Source organism: Leishmania major, chromosome 6, assembly GCF_000002725.2.
Source record: "Leishmania major strain Friedlin complete genome, chromosome 6".
NCBI classification, from domain to species: domain Eukaryota; phylum Euglenozoa; class Kinetoplastea; order Trypanosomatida; family Trypanosomatidae; genus Leishmania; species Leishmania major.
This window is the reverse complement of record NC_007247.2, coordinates 409,155-433,514: the sequence shown is the minus strand read 5'-3', so window position 1 is coordinate 433,514 and position 24,360 is coordinate 409,155. Positions and strand designations below refer to the sequence as shown.

At 63.9% G+C, this 24,360-nt stretch overlaps 7 protein-coding genes across 7 annotated transcripts; all 7 read right to left on the bottom strand.

Annotated features, from left to right (window-relative positions):
* Positions 1 to 626: 626 nt before the first annotated feature.
* On the bottom strand, positions 627 to 1,319 carry LMJF_06_1020 (conserved hypothetical protein; the record flags this gene model as incomplete). Its single annotated transcript, XM_001680822.1, has 1 exon — positions 627 to 1,319. One exon carries the CDS (start codon positions 1,317 to 1,319, stop codon positions 627 to 629), a length of 693 nt encoding a protein of 230 aa, XP_001680874.1.
* Positions 1,320 to 1,991: 672 nt separating this feature from the next.
* Positions 1,992 to 4,301, bottom strand: LMJF_06_1010 (conserved hypothetical protein; the record flags this gene model as incomplete). The annotated part of the gene is made up of 1 exon (XM_001680821.1): positions 1,992 to 4,301. One exon carries the CDS (start codon positions 4,299 to 4,301, stop codon positions 1,992 to 1,994), a length of 2,310 nt encoding a protein of 769 aa, XP_001680873.1.
* Positions 4,302 to 5,235: 934 nt separating this feature from the next.
* Positions 5,236 to 6,741, bottom strand: LMJF_06_1000 (conserved hypothetical protein; the record flags this gene model as incomplete). The annotated part of the gene is made up of 1 exon (XM_001680820.1): positions 5,236 to 6,741. One exon carries the CDS (start codon positions 6,739 to 6,741, stop codon positions 5,236 to 5,238), a length of 1,506 nt encoding a protein of 501 aa, XP_001680872.1.
* A 570-nt stretch (positions 6,742 to 7,311) lies between these two features.
* Positions 7,312 to 7,779, bottom strand: LMJF_06_0995 (hypothetical protein; the record flags this gene model as incomplete). The annotated part of the gene is made up of 1 exon (XM_001680819.1): positions 7,312 to 7,779. The coding sequence occupies one exon, from the start codon at positions 7,777 to 7,779 to the stop codon at positions 7,312 to 7,314; it is 468 nt and encodes a 155-aa protein (XP_001680871.1).
* Positions 7,780 to 8,719: 940 nt separating this feature from the next.
* Positions 8,720 to 12,358, bottom strand: LMJF_06_0990 (conserved hypothetical protein; the record flags this gene model as incomplete). Its single annotated transcript, XM_001680818.1, has 1 exon — positions 8,720 to 12,358. One exon carries the CDS (start codon positions 12,356 to 12,358, stop codon positions 8,720 to 8,722), a length of 3,639 nt encoding a protein of 1,212 aa, XP_001680870.1.
* A 2,332-nt stretch (positions 12,359 to 14,690) lies between these two features.
* LMJF_06_0980 (conserved hypothetical protein) lies at positions 14,691 to 17,786 on the bottom strand (the record flags this gene model as incomplete). Its single annotated transcript, XM_001680817.1, has 1 exon — positions 14,691 to 17,786. One exon carries the CDS (start codon positions 17,784 to 17,786, stop codon positions 14,691 to 14,693), a length of 3,096 nt encoding a protein of 1,031 aa, XP_001680869.1.
* Positions 17,787 to 18,945: 1,159 nt separating this feature from the next.
* On the bottom strand, positions 18,946 to 23,919 carry LMJF_06_0970 (conserved hypothetical protein; the record flags this gene model as incomplete). Its single annotated transcript, XM_001680816.1, has 1 exon — positions 18,946 to 23,919. The coding sequence occupies one exon, from the start codon at positions 23,917 to 23,919 to the stop codon at positions 18,946 to 18,948; it is 4,974 nt and encodes a 1,657-aa protein (XP_001680868.1).
* Positions 23,920 to 24,360: the final 441 nt, after the last annotated feature.

The following is a 24,360-nucleotide window of genomic DNA, read 5'->3' as shown; positions in this document are numbered from 1 at the left end:
AGCATTCGCGCGAGTGTTCTTCTTGTGGTTGCGGGGCTTGTTACGCGCATCTTACGTGCAGCGATCCCTCCCCCTCTTCCTGCCACGCGCCCACATGCGCAGGTGTTGATGAAGGGATCGAGGAGCAAAGACGTGACGCGCCTCTCCCGATTATGCATGAGGCACACACACACACACACACACACACAACACGTGCGCGCAGAGACAGAGTGGTGGGGATGATGGGGGCGCTCGTGGCACATGCTCACAAGACTCATAAACCTCTCGCCACAAGCACTCTCTACTGCCTCTGTTCAGAGAAGATGGATGGGTATGTGTGTATGTGTGTGTGTGTGTGTGTGTATGCGGTGGCTGCGTGGAAGGGAGGAAGGCGGACGCACCACGAGGCATCCGCACCGCTGCCGCGGCTGCTCGAGGCCACCTCGCTATTCCATTCCGCGTGCTTTAAACGACTCAGTCTCGTCGTGTTCGATACGACCGCCAACGCGCAGCGGCATCGCACGGTGAGAGTGTGGAGAGAGGAGGCTAGGTGAAGGCCAAGAGGGCGTGCACACGCCTACAGCAGTCCGCCCCTTCGCAACGCACGACGTCCCACAGCCACGCCATCGGGCTCACCACCACCACCACTAGGCAAGGAACGGCGTATCCGTGCATTTTGGAGGCCGCGGATGCGGCTTCGTTATGGTGATGAGCTGCTCCGGTGTCATGTCTCCCGCCGTCGGCTTCGGCTCGTCCTTGGTGCTGCGCGCCATAAGCCGAAGCAGCAGTGGCGATTTGAGCGTGGAGGCGGAGGACGTGTGCTGGCTGCAATTCTGACCCGCTCCGTCGTTATCCTCGCCGCTGTCCGCGTCGCGCCGACGCTTCATCGCCGCGCTGCCGAGAATCTCCAACCGCTTCACCTCCGTTTCGGCGCTGCCGCCACCGTGGATGAGCTCCGTCTTCAGGGCGTTGCGTCTGGCGTACATCTTGTAGTGGCGGCTCATGCCGATCTTCTTCGCCTCCCCGTTGGTCGTCGGCGAGGACGACGGCGACGCCTCACCGTCGTCGTCTGAATCGCTGATGGCGGCGGTAGTAGACGCCTTAATGCGTGTGAGGACGTCGGCGAAGCCGAGTGACTGCGTCGTCCACGTCTCCTGCACCCCAGCCTGATAGCCAAGCCCCATCACGCCATCCTTGCGGGTCACCTTGATGTGATTGACGACGCCATCCTGCTCCTTGCCGAGGCCGGTGCCCTCTGTCCACCCCGACTTCTTCAGCAGCGCCTTGCCGAAGTTCTTCTCGGAGTTTGACCAGCGAGTGCCATTCGGATCTGTGCTCATGGCGACGACAGTGCTGGCGCGTGCGATGTGTGTGTGTGTGTGTGTGTGTGTGTGTGCGTGTGTGTGTGTGTCAGTCGTCGAGGCGAAGCAGCAGGGAGTGTGTGCGCTAACATAGCACGCCGGCAAGCGAGTGCGCGTGAGCACGTGCGCCACGGTGAGGGGAGGAGGGAGTGAGAGAAAGGGACGGAAGGAAGGAAGGGGAGGTGAGGGTGCTGCGTTGCGTCCGATGAACAACATCGACCGCGTTTCTTGGGGCGTCCGTCACGGTGGAGAAGGCGGTGCGAGCACGGCGGTGAGTACAAGCACCCCCCCCAGTGATAGGAGCAACCGCCTCCCTCACACCGCCCTGCCAGACGACGTAGATCGGCATCTCGTTGCGGCGAGGACGGAGAGACGCATGCCGCTCTCCGCACTGCCAGCAGTGCCACAACACCAGCATCGCCTTGTCCGTGATTTGCCTCTCGTTCGCCTCGCATGTGATGCGGCTCCGGCACGCGAGCGCCGCGTGCGAGTGGGGTTTGTCGATGTCGGCTCATGTGAGCCGGCGAGCCGGCACGTGCGCAAGAACTGGCCCGCGCGCACATCCGCGGTGAACGGGACGAGGGAGGTGATGGATCTCGGATGTTGCCACCACGACGAGTAGCATGGCCACCATCCTCGTTTGGTACTTCCTCAAGACCCGGTAGGAAGCCGGCGTACGGTGCGCTGCTGCTCGCCGAGCGCACTCTGCACAAGATCATCCTCGGTCGACACGAACAGGTGCCGCGGCGGCGGGTCGAGCAGCTTCAACTCCTGCAGCGACTCCTTCACCGAGGCCGGACACTTCACAAGAAACCCATGTATAATCTCGTTCACCAGCTGCAGGAACGTGCGAGCGCGGTGGTGGTCACCGGCCGCCGCGCATGTGCGGAACAGCAGCGCGATGGTGTGCATGTCGATCGGCTCATTGCTGTAGAGTACGCATAAATCCACCAAGCTGAAGACACGGCAGTCGCCGCGGCGGCTGAACACCTCCAGGACCGGCCGTATGAGGTCGTTCGTGATCTTGACGCCGTGGTACTTGTGCGCGACGAGGATGTTGTACGCCTCGTTCGACCACTCCTCCTTGTGCGCCGCGCAGAAGGCTGTGATGACGTCGAAGTGGGCACGCTGCAAGATCGCCTGCGTTGCCGCGTCGAGTCGCAGTTGCTCCCCGTCACCTTCGTCCTCCTCGCCGCCGCCGCCGCCGCCGTCGGCGGGGGTGCTTGCCGACGCGGCAGCCGCAGCACCTCCACCGGCAGCGTGATGAGCGCCGTTGTGCCTCAAAAACCGCGGCCGCATCTCCACCAAACTGCGAAGCGACGTCAACAAGTCGTCGTAGATGGCCGCCCTGCCCTCTTCGTCCACCGTGTCGCTGTCCAGCTCCAACAGCCGCACCTTGCCTGCGATTAGCTCGCCTTCGATGGCCATCGACGCCGGCACCCGATCCACCACCTCCAACGCACGGCGCAGGTACGCGTCCGGGGCGGCCTCCTCGATGCGCAGTGCACGCAGCAGCGCGGCTGTGTGGATTTCTTTCAGCTGCGCCACCTCCTCGTCGGTCAGGTGCAGTGGGTTGTCTGCATGCGTGTTCCGCTGGAAGAGCACATCGATGTGGTCGTACAGCGCCTGTATGTGAGCGTTCATGGGCGCGGTGGCGACGAGATCCGCTGTGGCGACAGTGGGCCGCAGCCCCTGCACGTGCGGCGACGGCGACGAGGCAACGCTCCCTGACGCCGCAGACAATGCAGCGGTGGTGGCTGACGTGTAATGTTGACTGATGGCCCACATGCAGGCGCGGGTGAGAGTTAGCAGGTACCGCTGCTGCGCCCAGTACATCTTATCGGTGAAGGTGGCCGCCGCGTCTGCCTGGTACGCCTCTACAACAGCGGCAAAACACTCGTTCAGGTAGTAGAGGACGACGCGAGCCCCACGCGCAGCACCAGCCATGGCGTTCTGTGCGAGGTCATGAACCATGTTCTGAAGAAACCGCGTCGGCTTTGACGGCCGTGGCGGTGATGATCGACCGTGCCCGTTCGGCTCGTCGTCTCTCACCGTCGCCCCGGCAGCATCGCGGCGCTCCTCTTCCGTCGCGAGCGGCCCACAGGCGGCCACCGTGGCCGTGCGCAAGTCTAGCACGTGGAGCAGCTCCATGTAGTCCAGCAACGCCGGCAGCAGCAGCTCCAGCTGCAAGGAGTCTGCGTTCACGGCCAACGCCTCCGTCACGGCGCCCGACACATCTTTGACTACCTGCAACAGCTCCGAGGTAAGCTGCGTGTGCGGCTGCACGCCCAGCTGGCCCTCCACGAACCGAGTAAAGCCGCGCACGAACAACGAGATCGCTCTGCCGTCGCCGCACGGCACACGCGCGCTGAGCGGCACGACCCCGCCGCTCAGCAAGAGTGTCTCACGCGAGGGGTACAGGCTGTATGGCACTGCATACTCCCCGCCTCGCCGGGCGCCACCGCCGCCTCGACGCGATGCGCCATCGTCGCCGAAGCCGCCGTCCGCGTCAGTGAGCACAGGGTCGCTGGATGAGGAGAGATTGGCTAGGCTGCTGCCGCCTGGGTGCCCGTCTCTGCGGTACGAGGCGTCGGACCGGCCCGGGTAGTGCAGCACCGACTTCTGCTCGATGCCGCTGTATGGCAGCAGTTGCTTCGCGAGGCGGGCCCACGCGTGCACATCGGTGGGATACTGCTGCTTGAGCAGAAGACACTGCAGGATGCTGAACAACGTGTCGGTCTCGCGAAGGGCGTTCGCGTGAGTGGCAGCGTCCTCCAACTCACGCCACAGCTGCGCAGGTGTCTTGCGGGTGGGCCCTTGCCCATCATTCTGCCTCGTCTGCAGGTCCGCGGCAGTGGCCGACGGCACGGCCATCGACTCCTCGGCGAGGTCTGTAAGCCAGGCGCTTAGTGTTTGCATGGCCGCCGCGCTGCAACGCCACATCGGTGTGTAGCGCAACATCGTGGAGGGCGGAGGGCAAGCGAAGCGTCTGATGTCCAAATCAAGCTCGTGAATGGTAGCACGCGTCTGCGGCTGTACAGTGTGTATCGGGGCAAGGAAGGAGAAACGCGAGCAGCAGCCGCATCCACGTGCGTTGCACCGTATCACCCGTCGCAACGGTCAGACACGACGCGGCACGAATAGCGGCGCACGGGGGGGCAGGCTCGATAAGAGGCGGTTGCTCGGCGCCCTTCTCGTTCACGACGGGGTCTCTGCCCCATCCCACACACCGCCGCGAAGACGCATGACGGCGTTGATGATGAAGTGGGTGGTGGGGTGGCGGGTGGGCGAAGAAAAACACGAAAGAGAGAGAGAGAGGGACGCAGGAGGGCAGCGATGCACGAAGAAGAAGCTAAGGCAGCAGCACGCGTGCACGCGTACGCGTGTGGACCATGTGAGCGCGATCAAATACCGAGCGACACCTCTCCTACCGCGGAAAGGGAGAGGGAGAGGGAGAGGGAGAGAGAGAGAGAAGCACATCTCCCGCCCGTTTGCGAAAGCCGGTGCGTGCGTGCTTGTCTCTCGCTTGCCCCATGCCCATGCGCGATACAGCAGGCGTCATCCTGCGCACCTCTCCCCCGCTGGCATCCCAAGCGCTCGTCGTCGTCATTTTCCGTTGGGTGTCTGCACACGTCACTCCTTTGGCAGCCTGTGCAGGCGCTTACCCCATCGCGCTCCCCTCGGGTGCAGCGTTGCGCTTGCGTGGATAGGTATAAGGAAAGAGGCGGTGCCCTCGGGGGAGGGGTCAGCGCAAGTGCAAGCACATCATTGCCGCACCCATTACGGGGGCAAGGTTGGCTGATTAGTCCTGTGAAGACATCCCCACCATAGCGCTCTGTGCACAACGACACGCAGCAGCACGCACATGCGGTGCTGACCTTCCCCTTTCGCGCCATCATTCGCGGCGGATGCAGCGGGAACAGTAACACTCGAAGTGCCGCTGCGCACAGAGCGCCTTGCGTTCCTCGTAGTCGAGCTTCGTGGTGAGGGCGGCATTGTAGTCGATGAACAGCTGCTCGCCGTCGCGGATCGGCCGCAGCGCGACGAGGTACTTCTCCATGGCACTCTTGTGCCTTCTTGATCCGTGTGCGCCCACCACCGGCGAGTTGGCCGCGCTCACTAAGGCGCAGTTCGGGTCACAGCTGTGGTTCAACATGCTCAACACCGAGTAGAGCACGACGCCGCTCCCTGTGAAGAACTCGTTCATGCGTAGCAGTGCGAAGAGCGACAGTACCTCCTCCATGTACAGGTTCGGCTGGCGTAGAGCCGCGCTCAGGGCGACTGCGAGAGCGCCAATCTCGCTGAGGGCTGTTGCTGGCTCGTAGTCAGCGGTGCCGCGCAGACACGAGATCCCGGGCAGACTCAGCGGGTGCACTTGCTGCACGGTTGCCATGGCACATATCTTCGCCACTGTCAGGCACGACAGTGCTGCGCGCGCCTCGGAGCCGGAGTTCACGACGCCTGCTTGATCGGACGCCACTGATGCGGCTCCAGCGCCGCCGCGGTGCAGCAGCTCGCGCATACCTTCAGTCCACTGCGCTAGCTCAGGGTTTCTGGAGGCGCAGCTGCAGATATGGTACTGTTCCCACGCCGCATCTCTACAGTCCTCGGAGCAGTAGGTTTCATGCTCACAGTGCGGGCACGCCACACCAGACGCGAGGGGGTCGCTGGCGCCTGTGTCGGTGATGCTGCTGACGCGGCGGGCAGACAGTGGCGCGAGGCAGTGCGCGCACTTCGTGCCATCGAAGCGCTGCACGAGCAGCGGTGACTCGCACAGGATGCTGCTTCGTGGCTGGATGTGCCGCGTCGCATAAAGTCCCCGCCCGTAGGTCGACTGCACCGGCTCCAGGAGCTCTGCCAGCGGCGGCGTCGCACTGCGCAGACAAGAGCGCCGCACCGCTTGGTTGATGGAGTCCGGCGGTTCACTGTTGTGCACGTAGAGAGACTCGCCCTTGAGACCGCCTGTGTGCGCTCCCGTATCGCGTGCGTCCGCCTCCCTTTTAGCCTCATCGGCCTGCAGCGCCAGCACGGCATTAGCGGAAGGGAGTTGCGTGAGGCTCGCAGTCGCCGTTGTCGACGAGGAGGGCGGGGTGGTCGCCCTCGTCACCAAGGTGCCCTGCACGAGCTCCGTCACGCTGGCCACACCCTTACGCTGACAGCTGTCCTGCAGTGCCTGCGCGCACTTGGATACAAAGATGTCTTGGCTGGCGTGCCGGCCCGCCACCTCACCGAGGACGAGCCCCAGCGTGTCTTGCGGGTGCCGGTTCAGCAGTCGAATGCAGTAGTCCGCCGCGAGAGCGTAGTTACGCTTCACTGTCCAGTGCCATGCGCGCTGACGGAGGTATGTGTCGAGCTCCTGGCCGGCATACCAGGCGGCGCGAGCGGCACGCAGCCGGGGCATTATGACAGCAGGGAAGACGCCGAGCTGATGCGAGGTAAACACAGGAGGGAGGGAGGGAGAGAGCGAGTGTGCGTGTGTGGGGAGGGGGGCAGAGCTCTCGTCAGCAACGGCCTTCGCACTCGTTACTTCAACCGCTTCGGTGGCGATGCGCGCGCGCGTGATGGAGGCTGCGCAGGCGGCGAGCGGTGCTAAGCAGCAGGGGAGAGAAGAAGGAAAGGCGAGAGCAGCAGTACGAGGAACGAAAGACAAGAGGCAGAACGGCGCTGCCGCAGCAGTGCAGCGTCGTCCCACCGCCACCTCCTCTCACCCACGCCGGTGCGTTTCATGGCGCGGGTGGGAAGCCAAACCGAGGAGAAATGGTGTGGCACACACACACACACACACACACACACACAATGATGAGCGGGTCGGCTTTCGGCCTCAGTTCCCTCCCCCTCCTCCTTGGTTTCCTTGTGGTTCAACGAAGAAGAGACGCAGGCGGGCGTGCGCACTCACGACCTTGCACACGCCCTCGGGGTTCCCGGTCAGCTCAGCAAGACCCCCTTTCTCTCCCCTCTATCTCGCACGGGGTCACGGCTGCTCCGTATCGAGGCTTCGCACGTATGCAATGGCGTGCAGGGCGGCGGAGATGGTGGAAAGAATGCTTATCAAGAATAAGCAGCACGCCAGGAAGGCTGGCAGCACGGGTGAGACACGCGCCACTGTCCGCGGCGGCCGTGACATAGGCGGGGGCGCGGCGTACGCCTCGGCAGCTCGGGCATCATCGTGCTGAGCGCTAGCCTCTCGCACCGCAGCGGCGGTGCCGCCGTCACCGAATCGCCGACGCAAGGAGTCCGTGAAGTGCTGCCGCCGTGCCTGAAGCTCGTTAAGGTACAAGGCGGCGATGTAGCGGGAGCGCAGCCACATGACGAAGCCGCTGCAGAACGTTGCTGCGGCAAGGAAAAGTGAATGCGCCGCCCCATCCTTTATACCGGCGCACACGCACAGAGCAATGGCCGCCAGTGGTGCAGCAACGGCGAGGACGGTGGTGTAGTGCATCTCTCTGCCGCTCGTCAGCCGATGCACGCAGGCGCCAAGCTCGTGAGCGGCACACGGAGAGCCGGAGCAGAGAGAAGGAGGCGCTGTGGGGGACGGAGAGCAGAGAGAAGAGATGGGTTGAAGACACTGTCAAGCAGCCAGTAGAAGAGACCCGCACCGCCGGCACCGCAGCGGCAGGGCTGGAGCTCAGCGGAGGAGGATGGCCGCCGTCGATTCGAGCGGGAGGGGAGAGGAGGTGGCGCAACACAAGGAAGAAGCGGAAGAGCGGAGCGATGCCGCGCCACTTGGCTCCATCGCCACTAACTCGGCGTTTCGCCGCTGCGCTGCTTTGTGGCCCCCCTCACCCCAGCCCACCCCACACCTCTTACACGAGGCGGCAGCGGCGGCGGCAAGGGAGGTGGTAGGCAAGAGAGAGCGAGAGGGAGAGGGAGAAGGGGTGGGGCAATCTGATGTCGGTTGTCGTGAAGCGGCTTGAGTAAGGTGACAGCGGGTCACTGAGGTCGGAAGGAGAAAGGGCGAAGATGAGCCCGAGAGGTGCTGGTGCTTGCGACCAGCCATCTACGCATGATATCACTCCGCTGTCGTCCACTACGCGATGCCGCTGCTACTGCACACCCATACACACACACGCACACGTACACCCTGTAGATGCGACCACTTCTCCCTCTGGTACCCTCTCCATACACCCAACATGGCAACAGCCGAGCACGCGAACGACGCACCGTGAAGTAGTGCGCCGCACAAGAAATCGAAGACGAGAAATGAGACAGAACTCCGCCTCTAAAGATGTTTCACAGCAAAATGAGGAGGGGGTAAGGTGTGTCTGTGTGTGTGTGTGTGCGCGCGCGGGGGGAGGGAGGGAGGAAGAGACGCGAGCCATGTTGATGGCCGACGCACTCCCATACATGCACACATACACACACCGGCCCACGCTTCACGTCTAGATAAGCTGCCGATTGTTCGCAGGCGGCACGGGCTTCCGTCGCAGGTAGCAGGCGCGCGCGATCAGGAAGATCCAGTCGGCGTTGACGACCACCTCCTCGCAGGTCGTCTGCACACTGATCATGTCCTCGGGCTGCAGGAGATCGTACGCGACGACCAGTGTCTTGATGGCGCTCAGCACGGTGGCGCAGTGGTGCGCCGGAATGCAGTCCAGCGCCTCCATGCTGAGCGGCCACCGCGTCGCCTTGCCGCCCATGCGCGCCGCCGCCGCCGATGCTGCGTTCGCCGACGTGCCACGCACCGTAGTCACGATGAGCAGCTTCACCTCCCCAAAGGCTTCGAGCAGAATGCCAACCGCCGATATGCCGGCGCGCCGGCGATCCTTGACCTGCCGAAAGAGTGCCAGATCGGTGTAGAGGTTAACGACGTTGCCCTTCAGCTGGCCCATGACGTGATGCACGGCCTCCTCCGTCGACATGTGCGACAGCACAATGGGCGACAGGCGCTGCTGGTCCACCATCGACCGGTACCATGCGGCATTCGATGCCATGTGGCCGCGGCTCATGGCGGACAGCACCACTTGCTGTTGCTGCTGCTGCTGGGCAAGCGGCAGGCCCTCACTGGTGGTCGACAGCGAGAGATCCGTGTCGGTGCCAGCAAATCGTGCCACAGATGAGCGCCGCGACGCGTCTGCCAGCTCCACAGCAGCGGAGGCACCTGTTGCCGCTCCACTTGAGGCCTTTACGCTGCTGCCGCCCGAGCCGGCGTGCGCCGCACCGTTGCTACCAACGGCGGTTCGCTGCAGCTGACGCGCACGCAGGTCAGAGCAGGTCTGCTCGGCAGAGGCCAGCTGCTCCTTGACCTGCGCCAAGCGTGCCTCCTCCGCCGCCTGCCGCTCGAGGACGAGGTCCAGCTGCCGCTGCAGCTGCAGCTTTTCAAAGATGTCGCCGTGCTCGGCCTCAGCGCGGCGCAGCTCCACCTCGAGCATCCTCAGCTGCTGTGTGTTTTCGTCCACACGCCGCGCGTGCACGCGCTGACACCAACGGAAGAAGAAGCGCTGACGGACCTCGTGGAGAAGCTGCTGCTCACGTAGGGCTGCTACCGCCGCGAGCGACGCCTGCCGAGCGCGCCAAGCTGTCCAGCGCCGCCACACCTGAAAAACGTGGCGTCCTCGGCGCTGCTGCTGCAGCCGAGCGTAGTGCCCAGCAAAACGAGACAGCGCTGAAGTTTCAGGCACCGGCAGCCCGTCTCGAGGCGCCCCTTCCGCTGCAGCGGTGAGCACCTGTCGCGGGAGCTCGTTCTGCGTGTCGTGGTGTGCCACCCACTGGCGCAGCACCCGCTGTAGCACCTGTCGCTGCGCCTTGTGGGCGAGAAGCGCCAGCTGCTCGGCCGAGATGCGGCCGCGCTGCCGTCGCGTGGTCGCCGCTGCCGCCGCACGCCAGCGGTGGAAGCATGAGCCCATGATCGCGGCGTCCACCATGCGCGCGAGCACCTGCGCACTTTTCACCGCATTCCGACGCACCTGGCGATGGACGAGGTACGACTGCCACCGGAGGAAGTAGGCCTGCAGCTGCTGCTGCGCTGTGGCGCGGGAGAGCGCCATGGAGAGCACGTAGACGCGCATGTGCCGCTGCTGGGCGTCGTAGAAAGACCCCCACTTGTTAAAGAAACGTCGAACCAGCTGCAGGCGTGACTTCTTCTCGAGCGTGTCGGCGATCGCCGCGACTCGCCTACGCCGCGTACCAAAGAAGAAAACGGAGCGCTTCCACATGTCGTAGTGACGCAGCAGCACCCGCTGCTCGCTCAGCTGCTCCAGGATGCACACGTACTTCTCCTTTCGCTCCAATTCTTTCTGCTTCAGCAGGTTCACCCGCTCCCGCCACGCCGCAGCGTCCACAGTGTCCTGCTCCACCACCTGCGCCAGCGTCGAAATGGAGTGCGCCAGGTCGATCTCTAAGGTGTTCCTGTGCCCATACCAGACCTTGTTCACGCCGTTGCTGGACAAAGCAAGCCACTGCATCGTCTGCGTCACACTCAGTGAGAGAAGAGCGCGCACGCCGCCGTTGCCGGCCGACAGCGATGCTGCCAACGCGTTCTCCACCACCTCCTCCACGCCGTAGTCGTCATCTGGGTTGGCGCTCCAGCGCTCCACAAGACCGTCCGCGTACGCTACCCACACGCTGCGCGTCTGCTCCTCTGCCAGGAGGCACCGCACACATGGCCTGACGGGGATTCGTTTCAGCATCCTTACGCTGCCACCCTTGTGAGGCCCCAAGCGTGCGCGGCTGGCATCGTGGGCCGCCCTCAGGAAGAGGCTCGACGGCACGGACCCGCCCCCGTCGCCGCCGTCGAGACGCTGCGCGCCGGCTGCGCCACCGCAGTACCACGCGCACACGGTGTTGTCCTCCGCGGCAGTGAAAAGCACATCACGCACGACCGCCATGTCGTTCACTCGCCCATGGTGGCCACGCACTGACTGCGGCGCGGTCTGCTCCTGCGGCCGGCTCGCGACACGGACGTTATAGACGACACCCGACTCGAACCCGCAACACACGCGTGTGGCGGGTGGAATGGAGGTCATGGCACACAGCGCCCCCGCGCCTTCGCGGACGGCGTCCAGCAGCACGGTCACCCGTGTTACCGCCTCGAAGCCACCTTGCTCCGTATCCCACAGGATCAAGAGGCCGTCCGTGGAGGCGGACACCGTCTGGCCGTTGAAGAGCGCGACGATGGACACGATGCGGTCGGTGTGTAGCCGACCGAAAGTGACGAGCTTGAGAAGAAGCGCGTCGTACACGGCGATGGTGCCATTGGTATAACCGACCCACATGTGCGTGGCGGTGGCGCACAGGGCGGTGGCGCGAAGGTCGCCCTCAGGCACGCGCGCCCACGCGGAGGCAAGGCTGGATGCCGAGAGGCTGTTAGACGCCGTGTGATGGTGATGGGCTGTGGCGCTGGTGGATGATAGCGTCGAGAGCCGCCGCCCTCCTCCGGTGGGAACGAGTCCACGACTGCGAGGGGTGAGTGCCGTGGAGCCCCAGTGCGAGCCAAGCAACCCGCCCGTGGCACCCTTGGCGCTGCCGTTGGTGCCCTTGGCGCTCGGCACATTCAGCGGCAGCTCCGACAGCTCCGCCCGCCGCGCCACCACCTCTTCGTGGAGTGGGAGAAGCGAGGTAACAAACTGGCCCGTGACGCAGCTGTAGAGGTCCATGGCGCCGGTTGCGGTGTTGGCGCACCACAGTGTTGCCGTGCGATGCGCCACCGTGATGTGCTCGTACTGGCCGTAGAAGCTGAAGGTCGTCTCGCATATGTTCGGCTCAAGGCGCCTCCCGTCCTGCGCGAAGTGCGAGAGTGAGACCCCCGTTACGGACGGTGACGCTGTGCTGCCGGTAGCGTGGCCGGCGTTGGGGGACGCCGAAACACTCCCGTTGTGCACCGTCGCCGCATCATCGGCGATGCCTGGACGGACTCTCTTCTTCGTGGACGGTGACACGCTGCCGCCCCTCTCGCAGAGCACTGCCGCGGATTTGGCAGGCGAGGCGCCGCGCGAGAGCGACGTGCGAGAAGGCGAGACGGACGCGCCAGCGTTGGGCCGCCTCGGGCGGCGCGACGGAGTCGCTGACGCGGAGCTACGCATTGCGCCTGCGTGCACCCCGTGTGGAGCTAGGAAAACGGAGGAGAAGCACAATGGCAGATGGAAGAGGGACCGATGCAGTGGAAGGGGGTTCGGGCAGAGCGCACACAGTCCTTGAAGGCACACACGCACACACAGCGAGAGAGAGGGAGAGAGAGAGAGAGATGCAGGAAACACAGTTGTGCCCGACAACGGCGCGTGCGGTCGCGTGTGCGAGCACGGCAGCGGCAGGTCACGGAGAGATTCTAAGGGGTGGTAAAACGAAGAAAGAGAAAGCAAGTGCAGCTACGCGCCGGTCGATGCTCATGTGCGTCGGTAATCGGAGATCGGCGCACCTTTCTGTTCGCGTTGTCGGCATCAAGTGGAGAGGGAAAGGGGTGGAGAAGGAGGGTTGTGTGCGATGAGGAACTGTCATTCATCAAGAGCAGCTGCCGCGTGTCTTCTTGGTCGGAGCGAGAGAGGAGGAGGTCGGAGAGCGGCAGTGCGCGCCGGCGCGGATAGAAACGGTCGCTCTCTCCTGGACGTATTGGGGTCTCTCTGGAGAAGTGGACACCCACCGCTCGCCATCCACACACGACACTCGTGGAGGCGGCCTTGCAGAGCTGCGGTGCACGTGCTCCGCCTTGCGGCTGTTGCCGCCGAGGCTGAGGTGATAAGGAGTTCGATAGAGAAAGAGACACGAAGGGCGTGAGGGAGCGCAGCGATGAGAGGAGGGCGGACGGAGGGGAGGGAAGGCGACGGCACGCGGGGTGACGTGTGGTAGAGAAGCGACCCGCATCCCCGCCACACCGGCCCTCCCCCCTCCCCTCCCTCTCTCTCGCGTTTCCCATGGGCTGCTGGCCGCTTGCGCGCCAGCCATCGCGATCTTTTCCTTTCCAACTGCACGCCGCTCGGTAAAGCGACGCACGCACGCACACGCGGAAGCTCACTCATTCCACGCAGCGCCTGTTACAATGTTCACATCAGTCCATCATGCGACCAAGAAAGAGAGTTCCGTCAACTCGTGCACCGATAGACGCACGCGCACGCTACGATTATCGCTTACTGCAACGCGTCGCCGCTATCTCGCTCCTCTCCTCTTCGGGCCTGCGCTCAGGCGCGCCATGGCTCACACGCGAGCATCACGAGGAGGCGCGTGCAGCTACAGAGCATCCGCCCACCAACCTTTCCTTGCTCAGTGTGCTCCACCACGCGCTGTCCCCTGCCCAAGGACCACCGCCACCACCTCTCCTCTCCTCGGGGACCTGCTCCCTCGCCGACTGGCTTGATTCCTGCCCAGCCGCTCACAGACGTGTCCTCTGTCTGCCTGTCGTGTTCGCTGTCCGCCGTCCCCTCCTCCCCCCCCACCTCTTCCCCACGTGTGTCTTCCCGACCGCACTGACCGTGCCCTCTCTGGCAGGCACGCCAGAGGACGTGATGCACACAGGCACGCACGCAACACAGTCATCACACAGGAAAGCTATTTCAGAAGCGAGCGTCACAGTGGTAAGGGCGCGCGATGGCAGGGGCGAGGTGCGAAGCAGGAAGGGAGGGGCATGCGAGGAGAGGAGAAGACTGGGGAGAGAGTCCACGGGGCATGGCGACGTCCATGTCGGCTTTCGCCGACAACCGTCACCAAGTCCACCAGAAACGCACCATCCCCACTCACACATCAGCAGAGGAGAAGGTGATGATGCGTGATGCACGGGCTGCTTCGCAACGACAACGACAAAGACACACACACACACACACAGTCACAGATGGAGAGAGGGAGAGTATATATATATATATATATACACGAAGACGACGAGAAGGGGAGAAGAGAAGGGTGCACGCCCGCACGTGTGCGGCACAGACAGATACTCATATGTGTGTGTGTGTGTGGGGGGGGGGGAAGTAGTCGCCATCAAGCGGGTCGGCCAAGGAAGCGAAGCGAGGAAGTCCCTGCCGCCTGCTAGGCGGCCCCGCGAAGAGGAGGAGGAGCCGGGCAACGTTCGTCAGCGTCGTCGCGTGCGCACACGCCTAGAGAGAAGGGTAGAGAAACGGAGGGTGAGAGGGATGTCGGAGCACACGTGGCGGTGTTGATGGCGGTCGAGCAGTGCGCGGGGAGGATGGCGAGCCGGACGCACCCCACCACCACCACCAAGAGAGAATAGCGAAGTAGAAACAATGTCGACAAGAACGAACAAGGGCACATGCACATGCACAGGCACAGCAAGAGAGAGTAAGGAAGAGAGACGGAGAGCGGTGGGTGGGAGGAGGCCACGAACATGATGGTGATGTGCAGGGCAGCACTCACGCACACTCACCCGTGCACTGACACGCTCGCTGCTCCCCGGCTCCCCTCCCTCCCCGACTAGAAGACGCCGAACTCCGTGTCACCACTGCAGAATGTCACCCGGCGGCCGGAGTTGTCCGCGCTGCGTGTGCGCGCCTTGATGCACGACCTGCGCGGCACCACGTCCGCCTCGTAGGCGTACCGATGCTTCTGCTGCGATGTACCGCCCCACTTCTTCGCTGTAGCAGAGCCGTCCCCTGCCAATGTGTTCGCGGCATTGCACGGGTCTGAAGTCGGCATCAGCACGCCATTCTGCACGAGGTAGCCGAATGGCATCACCTTGTTCTCGCTGACGTACGCCTCGTCATACAGGGCCATCCATGCGCCCTGCGTCTGCTTCAAGATGCTGTAACCCGCGGCGCCCCACACGACATCAACATTTTCGATGGCAAACAGCGACATGGACTGATAATACTTGAGGTGTGCGGTGCGGTGAGCGTGGAGCATGAAGATGATACCGATCGTGGGCACGGGGTTGCCCTCCAGCCGGCGCACCATCGTCAGCCGCTTGTTCGACTTGCTGGCCTTCTGCAGCGTAGACAAGGACGGACGAACGATGCCGCTGGTGGTGCGGGTCTGCGGCACACCGCTAGACTCGGCCTGGTGCTCGCACACGCTGTTGACGGGGGGCAGAAAGGGCCCCCCGTCTTGTGGCTTCGGCAGGTACTTGCCCGAGTCGTCGAAGCTGAAGTTGTGCATGGAGTCGTAGTGCTTGCCCAGCATCGAGGTGGTGCGGCCTGGCGCGACAAGGTTGCCTTCCTCGTCCGCGACCGGCTCCACGACGTAGGTCGTATCGACCTCCAGCACGGCGCACCGGTAGGCGTAGAGGGTCAGGAACTTCACGTACCGGTTCCAGTCGAGGTCTGCCTTCCACAGTGAGTCCTCGTGGCACAGGAAGCAGCGGTTTACCTCGTAAAACTGCCGAATCGACGCACCGAAATCCTCCACGCCCTTCTCAGAGAAGTGCGACGTGATGGCCTGGTCCAGCACCCCGGCCAAGTCGTGCGCCGAGTCGATGAACACCATCGCCTGCCAGTCCTGCGTCACTTCGGCCGCCGTCTTGCCGACCAGCAGCGGCAACGTTTTCGGGATCGCTGTATGCTCACCAGAGAACGCAGCTCCAGCGGCGCCATCGGCCGCCGACGCGCGCAGTCGCTTGTCCCAGAAGTCGTACCGCAGCCATGCGAGATCGCGCTGGGCGGAGCGCACCATCAAATTCCAGATGCGTCTCGACGCATCCACGACACTCTTCGCCTCTGCCTGGTGCTTCTTCTGCTCCGCAAAGAAGGTGCGATAGTTGCAGTCCAGTATGCGCCCACACACGGCCTCGCAGTCGGTGCGGTACTGGAGCGGGTGGACAGTGAGCTGCGCGTAATGGATGATCATGACATCCAGTGGCGGGATGATGACGGCGTCGTAGTTGGCCGCCTGTATGGCTAGGAAGAAGATGTAGCGGCTGAGGGCGATCTTGAGGTGCACCTGCCCGAGCGAGGCTGGGTCGATGCCGCACTCAAGGTTCGGCACTTCGGTGATCGTCTTGGGGAAGAAGAAGCGCTCGCCCTCGGTGAAGGCCTTGACGGCGGCGACGTGGCTGTGCAGGATCATCTCGTCCACGGACAGATCCACCTTGAAGTAGCCGTCAGACAAGAGATTGATGACCGTCTCAATAATGTCGCCGGTGAAGAGGTTGCGGCGTAGCTGCACTTCGTTCAGCGTGCGCAGTCGCAGCGCGCACAGCTCGATCGGGATCTTGGTGCGATAGGGGCTCATGTTGTGGTCACTCTTCCACACCTCCCATTGAATACTGCGCAAGTTGCGCAGCTTGCCAATATCGAACCACTCGTTCCGCGACTGCGACGGGTCCTCGGCGAAGGGGCAGCCAACAATGTTCAGCGTCACCAAACTCTGCAGCGAGAAGAGTGTCATGTTCGGGTCGTCGAGGTTTGCGTTATCGGAGAGGTCGAGCTCTTCGAGTTGGTCCAGCTTGTGGAAGTACTTGGGCACCATTCGAAAGTTGCACGCGCGCAGCGAGAGCCGCTTCAGCGGAATCGGCTGCGTCACGTGCGATACGATCCCCTCCCTGCTCGCCTTGCTGAGGCTGACGTGGCTCGTCGCGGCGCTGGCGACGCCGCCGGAGGCGTGGGTGGCCGTCTCGTCCCCCTCGAAGTCGTCGTCCTCCTCTTCCGCTGGCGCATCGGAGAAGCCGTTTGTGCCGGCGGTGGCCACCGTGCCGTTGCTAGCCACGTGATGCAGCCGCTTCACCACGCGGCCGGCGAGGACGTCGAGCGTCTCGATGGGGTTCTCAGCGAGGTCGAGGAAGTTAAGCTTCTTCAGAAGCGCCACCACCGCCGGCGGCGCCGTGAGATTCATGCCGACGAGGTGCAGCTCTGTCAGCGAGTGCGGCATACTCCTTCCGAAGAAGTTCGGGTCGGCGAAGGTGAAGGCGTTGCCGGAGATGTCGAGCGATGTCAGCCTCATGCGCTTGATCGCGTTGGGCAGGGTGCGCCCACCGAGGTTGCAGTTCGCCACACCAAGCTTCTGCAGCCGCTTGAGCCGATGCAAGGCAACGCCGGTGATCTTGATCTCCGGGTTGTTGCCCACGTCGAGTTCCTCCAGAACTTCGCACTGGATCACCGCCATAGGGATCTCCTTCAGGCTGCAATCCCGCACCGTCAGCGAGCGCAGCGAGAGGAGACGCGGCAACACGTCGAATCCGCGTACACTGTCGATGGGGTTGAAGCTGGCGTTGATGCGCCACAGACGCGGCAGCCGCACCAGTACCTCGGGGAAGCGCTGGAACCGGTTGTGGTCGATATCCAGCTCACGCAGGTTCGACAGCAGTGGCAGTTCCTTGGCCAGCGCATACAGTCTGTTGTTTGATAGTCTTAGCGATGTTGCAGTGCGATGTAGCTCGTCTTCATTGATCATGTGCACCATCTGCGGCCCGAGCACATCTAGGTCGCGCCCCGAGAGGTCCGCGTTACCGGAGCGACCGACATGAACGCCGGAGCCGAAGACTGGTGAGGAGCTCCCAGCGTCCTCGATGGCACCAGGAGCGGTGCCTGCCACGGAACTGCTGCCAGACATCGTGTGAGACGAGTTCTTGCACCCCATATTGGTGTACGTCGGCGGAAACGTGAGCGCTCTGTGGAACTGGACCGCCTCTCGTGCGGTGGGAGCTGATAGTGGATAGATAATGAAGAACCCGTGCGCGCTGCGTGCGTGTGTGTGTGTGTGAGAGCCGAGACGCACACCATGTGACAGGGCGTTCAAGAGAGATACGCACACACACTCACGTACACAAACAGAGGGAGAGCAGGAGGAAGGAGGGGGAGGGGGTGAGGGGGTGAGGGGGTGAGGAAGGAGGTGAGGAAGGGGGTTCGAGGCACGCAAACGTAGATCGACAGTGAGATAAACAGAGAGAGAGATGCGTGTGCGCGCGCATGTGTGCGTGTGCGTGGCGGCGTACGTGATCCCTCTCTCACTCCCTCTCACATGCACACACGCGCACTGCTCGCAGAGGCCCAGGCGCGCGCGCAGCGAGAAAGAGAGGGAGATACACACAGGCGAAGGAGAGGGAACACGCTCGTGGAGGTGAACGAGTTAGATGGTGTGTGCCAGCGGAGGAGCTCAGGGTGCTGCCCCCCTCCCCCCCCCAATAGCGACAAAAGAGACAGCGGGAGTGCAGCAGAGGCGGCGCTGATTGACACGCGCGTCTGGACGTGATGGTGGGCCTGCTGTCACCACGCAGACGACAAGAGGAAGGCGGTGACCTGTGGTGGACGAGGAGGGGGAGAATCAGTGACGAGGCTGGGAAGGTGGCCAAGAGACAGCGACACCGCCCGGTATTGTGTGCACATGCGCGCACACATCAAGAGACTTGCAGGAGTGGGTTATCATGCGCTACGGAGATCGGTGAGGAGGGGAGGGTTCGCTGAAGGAGAGGATGGAGAAGCAGCCGCGGATAAAAGCCTTCGCACTACACACACACACACACACACACTGCTTCATTCTTCAGAGAGAGTGTGTGTGTGTGTGTGCGTGCGCGTGTGTGTGCATGCTCGTCGCTTGCACCGCAACCGCAGCACCTTGCCTTGGCATTCCTTTCTTGGCGTTGCTGATCATCGCACGTGTCAGTGCGATGCGTTTATACGAGTTATCCACGACAAGAAACACGCTCGAGCGTGCGTTGGAAGGGGGAGAGAAGTCCGAGAAGGCCCGAGAGAAGCAAGCGGTGAAGCGAAGCGCGGAGCGACGTGGTGATCGTGCGTCGTCATGTCGACGGCGTGACACGGATGTCGGAGGTAATGGTCAGCCGCGCCCTATGCCACAGCTGCACAATGTCAGTGTAGACACGATGCCTCATTCGATGCAGCGCGTCCGTCGAGGCGCCGAAGACACGGTAGACGCAGTAGGCGGCGCCGAAGCGCGCGGCGAAGAGAAGCTCTGACATGGACATCTCGAAGTCTTCCCGATTGGCGGTGCAGGTGGACTTCACCTCCACGTACTGCACCACGTCCCAGCGGCTGTTGTCGACGGAGCTGCTACAGCTCACCTTAGCGTTGCCGCTGCTGATGCTGCTCAGCCGTCGCGGCTTGATGACGAGAATGTCGAAGGGCGAGCCGGCCTCGCAGCTCTCATTCATCCAAATAACGCGCACACCGTCCTGATACACTTGCTTGGCGTACTCCTCTCGAAGTAGTTCGTAGACGTAGCGCTCTGCAGCGACCGCGTACTCGGGGGTGTCGCCACCCGTGCCGGTCATGGCAGACGCAGCAGGCGGTCGAAGCCACATCCCGGCAGCGCGCACATCACGCCCGGCAGGGTCGTCGCGGAGTCGTCCTCTCACGTGCCCAGCAGCGTGGCTATTACCGGCGCGCAACCGTTTACGGGACTCGGCACCGCCTCCGCTGCCTCGAAGCGCGCTGGAGGCGGTGCCGCTCCGGCGATGGTACTGGAACGTGAGGAAGGAATCTTGCTCCTCTTCCTCGCCGCCTCCAACAGCGGCACTGCTGCCTACGTCACCATCGCTACCCGGCGTCGAGCTGCTGTCATCGTCGCCGTCTCCCTGATGGTCGCACGCTGCTGCAGTCGCGTTTCCACCGCGACCACTGCCATCCATAGCCCCGACCACGACGCTTGCAGCTACGACGGCGTCCAGGTCGAGCTCCATGGGGAAGTTGGACCAAGCACCCGTAGACGTCACGACCGCCGTGCTGCCGCCGAGAGAGAGGGTGACGGAAAGCTGCCCGTTCGCGCCGAGCCGTTGCATGAGGCCGCCGCCGGCCCTGGCTATGGAAGCTGTGCGTGACGAGAAGGGCCTCGCATGCCCCACGAGCTCCTGCGCGCTTGCTTGAGTCAGCGACTGCGTGCCTGATGCTTCTCCACCTCGATGCCCCGTGTGGGCTTGCTGAGACCCGCGTGGTTGCCGCATGGCGTCGGTGCCTGGGGGGTAGTTCGGCATATAGCGTATGAAGGCGCGCGACGAGAGAGTGAACGGAGCCTCTGCTTGAGCGTCGTGAGCATCGCTGTCGTGTGCGGAGCCCACCCCGCCGGCCGACACGCCGGACGCGGGCGGGAGTGCTGCGCTAGATACGCCAGTAAAGGGGGTTAGGCCATAATGCATGGCGACAGGCCGCAGTACGTGCTCGATCTGCTCACGCCGCCACTGCTGCTGCTGTGGCGAGGTGTCAGCACCGTCGCGCCACTCGACGGAGCTGTCCAGCGAAGACAGGGCGCCGAGGAGGCGAAGGATCACGTCACGCAGCTGTCGCACGTCGGCCTCTGCCGACATTCCAACCGGCATGAACAGCGGCAGAAGCACCTCGGCCAGCATCGGGACCGAGGTCGCCTCAGCGGCGCCGTAGACGACATTGTGCGCTGCAACGTACCCCAGCCGAAGCTGTCGCTCATGCGCGTACACGTGTCCGTTCATGTGCAGGCGAAGCGTCTGCACCGGCGACGCCGAAGCTGTCAGCACCACTCGCAGCCGCCGGAGCCGCTCGCGCATCGACACGTACACGACACCGTACCACAGAGGGAGAGAGGCGCGGCAGAAGGCCTGCACGTACGGCACAATGGCGGCGATCTTGTCATGCAGCACGCCACTGGCATCCGTGGCGACGGTGGTGTGGAAGCTCACGCGCGTCTCTGCCACCTGCGAGAGCGGGCGAATACCAAGATAGTGAAGCACCGAGCACACTGCCCACGACGGCTCATGCGCTCTGAAGCTCAGAACACGCAGCGGAGGGGCGGCGCCAGCACCGTTGGCACTGCCGCCTTGAGAAAGGTACGCCGCCACCGACGTGTGCGCCGGCAAAGACGGCGACGACGCCGTCAGCAGGACCCCGCCGTAGCCGCACCACTGAGGCGTCGCGTAGAGCAGCCCATCGAGGCCGCAGCACCAGGCATGGTTGCACGGAAACAGACCGACCCGCCAAGGCGACGCCCCCGCCAGCGACTCCTGCAGATTCGCCAGCACCCTGCGAAGGGCCACCTGCGCCGTCCGTTGCTGTCGCTGGAGGAAGGGCAGCTCGACAGAGTCGGACCCGGGCGTCGGCGCCGTCGTCGGCGTCCCCTCCTGGTGCACCTCTGCCACCCACGCTGCGACATCCGCGTCCACGCAGCACGCAAACGACGCCACGTACGCGTCCGCGAACGACGGCGTCAGCGCCGAAAGCGGGCACAGCCGACGCGCGCACGCGACTGCTGCCGTGCACCACGCCGCGACGGTGGGCCTTGCACGCACACGGAGCTGGCCGCAAAAGACGTCTTGCAGATATGAGGGGTAATGGCGCTCTAAGCAGGCGCAGGTGAGGATCGCCGCTTCGCGTGAAGGGCGCCCGTCAGGCGGCGCTGGGCCCCACCATGACAGCCAGCACACCTCCACCGGCGTTGCCATGTGCACGATTTCCTTTCTCTCTCCGGTCGCTCCGTCCTCGGCATCGGGGGTTGAGGCAGCGGCCGGCGGCGCGCCGCCGGTGTCACCTGCTCCAAGTTGCCGCCGCAGCAACGCGAGCGGGCTGAGCGACCCGGCGCTGCTGCGGTCGACCGAGGTGACGAAGGGGTGGAAGAGAGGTATGCAGCGACGATGTGTAAAGTGGCCTGAAGTGGCGCCGTGTGCCTCGGCCGAGTGCGGCGACGGTGGTGGTTGGGCCGGACCTCGACAGTCCGCGCACATCGCCCATGCCTCGTACAGCAGCTTCACGGGAACCACGTCGCCCACCGCGAAGGTCTCGAACGCCGACACGGCAAGGTCCAGCCACGTATCGCCTGTGCTCAGGACCGTCGGCTGCTCGCTTGCAGGTGCGTCTCGTCGCTTCGTCGCTGCACTCCACCGTCGGTGCTGCCTCAGCAGGTCGCCAAGCTTCTCCAGTGCTGTCTTGGGTTCGGTGGGCGTCTCCACAGAGCTTCCAACCACATCGGCAGCTGATGGCTTGCCCTCCACGCTTGGCGCGCGCTCGACAGCGGTGTCAGCGCTTCGCGGAGACACACTCGGCGGTGCGTCGACGGTGGTGACGCTGCTCGTAACAGCCAGGCCGAGCGATCCAGCCGGTGCCAGCAGCGAGGAGAGCAGTGGAATGGCTGATGCTGCCGTTACAGCTGGCACTGTGGAGGCGGCGCCGACGAGAGCAGGCGCAGCGTCTGGTGAGGTCACCCGCCACGTCTCCGTCGTCGCCGCAGCACCAGCAGCAGCGATAGGTGCCCCCGTAGAGATTGCAGACGGTATGTCGGAGACAACAGTGCCGCGTCGCCGACGCATCGCCGATGATGGCGGCGGCAGCACCCCACTGATATTGTCATTGGAGATGCGTTGGCCAGGAGCCTGTTTCTCACCCTTCGCGGCGCTCGCGGTCCACTGAGAGTCCAGAGGGGCTGCCCGCGGGGTTGTCGACGCGCTGCTGCCTTGTGCGGGTCCTTGCGCTGCCCGGCTCACCTCCGGCTCGGTCAACGCACCCACGTGGAAGCGCAGCTCAACCCCTCCTCCCCATCCATTGCCGCCCGCCAGTAAGCTGCATGCTTCATCGTCCAGAGGCGCTGTGCGCCACAGCGACAGAGGGAGACTGTAGGTGCGCGCCTCCGCCTCAGTGAGGGTGACGGCAAATTGCATGGCGCGGGCGCCGGCAGGCCTCACGCGCGGCACAGCATCGGCGTCACTACCGAGACTGGCGCAGAGCACCTTCTCGTGTGTGCGTCGCATGCCCTCGACAAGCTCCGCGTGCGCGCAGGCGGAGTCAAAGGAGTGCAATACACGCTCGTATAGTGCCCGGTTCCGCTCCCGCCGAGCCGCCACCTCGAAAGACGCGGCTCTCACAAGTGCATCTTCACCAGCGGCACTATCCTTCGCAACCGCCACACCCGCCGAGTCGCGAGTGCTGGCGGTTTGGGTGACCTCTGTCTCTGCGGTGGCGCAGCTCTCTATCCACCGCTGGTACTGCTGCTGCTCAAGCTGGTGTGCACTCGCCAGCTCCTGCGTCAGCGCCGCGAGCAGCGCGGTGTAGTCCTGCACGTGAATGCCGAGCTGGCGCACGTTCAGCAATCGGCCCTGTCCACGCACTGCTGCAGGGGCGGACGACGGCGAGGCGTTGCGGAGTACGTGACGCTCATAGAAGGCGGCGAAGCGGTATAGCAAGTCGCGGGTGTCGCCGCCGCCGTAGAGCAACATGTCCCTCGCCGTGGTATCGCTCAGCAGAAACGCGATCACGTCCCGAGCCCGCACTGGGAACACGACGGAGTTCGCGCGCAGCTGAAAGTATTCCTGCACAACCGGCAACACCTGCAAGCCGACACCGAGCCCGAGCTCGGCGAAGTGCTCCACGCCCTCCTGAGCGCAGACCCACTCCTCCAGCTCGTGAACCGTTACGATGGCTCGAGTGCTGATGGCTGCCATGACAGTGGATGTTAGCCGAAGCTGCAGCGCCGCCACGTTGGCAAGGGCAGGAACGTCGCGGAGAGCGAAGGGCAACGAGTTCGTCGACGAAGCGAGCACCTCCATGGTACGGGCCCCGCTGGCCATCCCCGCACGCGCCCTTGGTCGTTGCACACCACCGTCGTCGTCGCCTTCACTGTTCTCTGGCTCCAGAAGGAGGTTGTGCATCACCATGGTCAGCAAGTCTTCTAACAGGAGCGGACCACGTCGACGCTGCTCGCCTAACGACAGTGTCATGTACGTCTGTCGCTGCTCCTGCACGTATTCGTTGACGCGCAGAAGCATCTGGAGCTGCGCGCCGTTGTCGGCCCGCTGCATTATGCGTCGCGATCAGCGCAAGGCTTCGTTCGTGATGGCGGAAGCTGGAGTTATGAAGGCGTGTGCGAAGGTGATGCGGTGATGTCGGTAAAACAGGCGAAGAGGAGACGGAGGGCTGAGTGGCGGGCATGAGAGAGACGGAAGTTGGAGGAGGGGGAGTGAGGGGAGGTGAGACAGGAGCGGACGTGTACCGGCGGCTGAGCACGGAGCGAGGCCTGTGCGAGAAGAGGTGGATATGCGAGTGGGGACCATCACAGTTTGCGGATGTCTACGAGAAATACACGACAAGGCGAATCACGTCTGCGTTACCGCGACAGTGAAGCGGAGTCGTGCGTGCAAGTGTCGCCATAGGCCGGCCGTGACGCCGGTGCACAAACGTATGCCCTGCAACACTGCGACGCACACGCGTCCTCGACATCCGCCCCCCCCCCCCTCATCCCT